General features: G+C 42.9%; 1 protein-coding gene across 1 annotated transcript; it reads right to left on the minus strand.

Moving 5' to 3' along the window:
- Window positions 1-537: 537 nt before the first annotated feature.
- LOC145998299 (uncharacterized) lies at window positions 538-966 on the minus strand. Its single transcript, XM_083134702.1, has one exon. It carries the CDS (start codon window positions 964-966, stop codon window positions 538-540), a length of 429 nt encoding a protein of 142 aa, XP_082990828.1.
- Window positions 967-2,434: the final 1,468 nt, after the last annotated feature.

The following is a 2,434-nucleotide window of genomic DNA, read 5'->3' on the forward strand; positions in this document are numbered from 1 at the left end:
CCAATCGATGCGTTGAAACCACAACTGTTGTAGAAATGCTTTGAAACTGATGACTACAGGACTGACCAATCCAAGAGGATCGAATATTGAGGCAATTATTGACGTTACTCTTCTTTTGCTTATTTCTGCTGCTTGGGCAGATGTTGATGCTGCCTTGTTGGCGATTAAGATTTTGTCTGTGCCTGGATCCCAGAGTAGACCAAGAGTTTTGACACCTTTATCCTTATCTAACTGAAGTGGTAACTGCACTTCTCTATGTCTATGAGGTACTGCCTCTAAAAGTACGGGATGGTTAGAACACCATTTTCGAAGATTGAAACCGCCACTTCGTAGAAGATGTCTTAATTCTTGTTATTTCAGTGCATTCTCTACACTGTCACTGCCTGATATACAATCAGCCATGTACATATCTTCCCTTACTGTCCACTGCATTCGGATACACGTGTTCTTGCTGTTCGGCTAGCATTTGTGTACACGCTGTTGCGAGGAATGAAGCTGGTTTTGTGCCATAAGTCACTGTCAAGAGTTCATACGTTTCTACTGGCTGTCTGATGAGCATCTCCAGAATATTCTCTGCAATGGTAAGTCGTCTTCATGCACCATAATTTGGCGGAACATTTTTTCCGTGTCTGCCGTGAATGCTTTGCTGTGTGTGCGAAATCGTAGAATGATGGAGTACAGATCTTGTTGCAGAATTGGACCTGCCATTAAAATGTCGTTGAGTGAGTTTCCAGATGTAGTTTTGGCGCAGGCATCATAGACAACTCTGGTCTTCGTTGTGCTTGTGTCTGGCTTGAATACTGGATGATGAGGCGTGTAGAATACTTGTGTGTCACCCTTGACTATGTCTGAGTCTAACTTCCTCATGTGTCTTAAATTCTCGTATTCCTTCATGAAGTTATTGTAATCTTCTTTCAGAGCTGGCTGCCTCTTCAATCTTCTCTCCAGTTGTTCCAATCTACTCATGGCTTGCTGAGTTGAATCTCCTAATCGTGGATGATTTGGGCGTTTAGGTAGACGTACTATGAAACGACCTGATTCGGATCGCGTTGTATTTAATTTAAAGTGCTCTTCACATAGCTCTTCTTCCTTAGATCTGTGTGGTGACTGTATTCCTTCCAACTCCCAGAAGCGTGTAAGTTATTTTTCCAAACTGTCATCTGTTCTTACAAAACATGCAGTGATTGATGAGTTGCATTCTTGAGGCATGGATCCACCCAGTATCCATCCAAGTTGAGAATCTTGCAGAACAGGGTAATTGCCTTCTCTACTTAGACGTTCTGGCTTCAGTATGGCGTAGAAAAGCTCTGCCCCAAAAGAATGTCTATCTTGCCAGGTTTGTTGAATGTGGGGTCAACCAGTGCGATGTCCGTTGGAATATTCCATGTATCGTAGTTTATGTGCTCGGCAGGCATATCTCCAGTGATTTTTGGCAGAACGGAACAAGAGATTGTAGTTGAGAAGTCATTCGCGAGTGATGAAATGTTCACATTCACACTGAAGCGAGTTTCCGACGTTGAGTTATTTATCCCATGAATTGCAATGTACTCCCTTTGTTTCTTGAGACGCAGTCTTTGTACGGTTTCCTCCGTTACGATATTTGACTGACTTCCATTATCTAGTAAGGCACGACATGTGACCAATCTTCCGTCCTTATCCTTCACTTGTACCAAAGCAGTTGAAAGTAGAACATGCGATGTGTGTCTGGTCTTGAAACTACAGTATGATGCTTGCGTATTCTCCCGATTGTGAGTCTCACTGTCCGCCACTGAGCCTTGGGTGTCGGTGCGTCAGTTCTGTGTTTCCCTTCGAACAGAACCGAGCTTCCGTTGATCATCGTGCAGTAAAGTGTTGTGCCTCTGTGAACATGCTCTGCAATTGCCTGATTTACAGTCCCCGCTTAGATGTGGCTTCAAACAATTCCAACACAACTTGTTTTCACGCACACACTGTCTCCTTTGATGTACATTTGCACTGAGAAAACCTGGGCATGCATACAGAAAATGAGAAGGCTGTTGTTTACAAAACAAACATGCATTTGATGAAGAAGCCAAATATGAATGTGACTGCTGTGTATTTTTGTTTTGTTTGGTCCTTGCCTGATTGAATTTATTATCCCTTGGTGTCTGGCTGATTTGCGGTTTGATAGTTTCTAGTGCTTGACATTTATGCTCGAGAAACGTAAAGAATTCTGAGAGTGATGGGAAGTCTTGCTCAGTGTGTGTTAATTCCCAATCACGTCTTGTTTGTATGTCTAATTGAGATAGGAAGTGCTGCAATAATATTACATCCTCTAAAGGTTCCGATAACTGCAATGCCTTTAATGCCGAAAGATTGCTTGTAATGGTATTTGCGAAGTGACGCAAATCTGACGCATTTTCCCTACTAACTGAGTGAATGTGCAGTGGCGGAGAGTGAGACTCACAATCGGGAG

The sequence above is a fragment of the Lepisma saccharinum genome, chromosome 14 (assembly GCF_977018435.1).
Source record: "Lepisma saccharinum chromosome 14, izLepSacc3.1, whole genome shotgun sequence".
In the NCBI taxonomy this organism is placed as follows: domain Eukaryota; kingdom Metazoa; phylum Arthropoda; class Insecta; order Zygentoma; family Lepismatidae; genus Lepisma; species Lepisma saccharinum.

Coding starts and splice junctions, on each gene's coding strand:
- LOC145998299 (XM_083134702.1), bottom strand. CDS start 966: ATGAGTAGATTGGAACAACTGGAGAGAAGATTGAAGAGGCAGCCAGCT.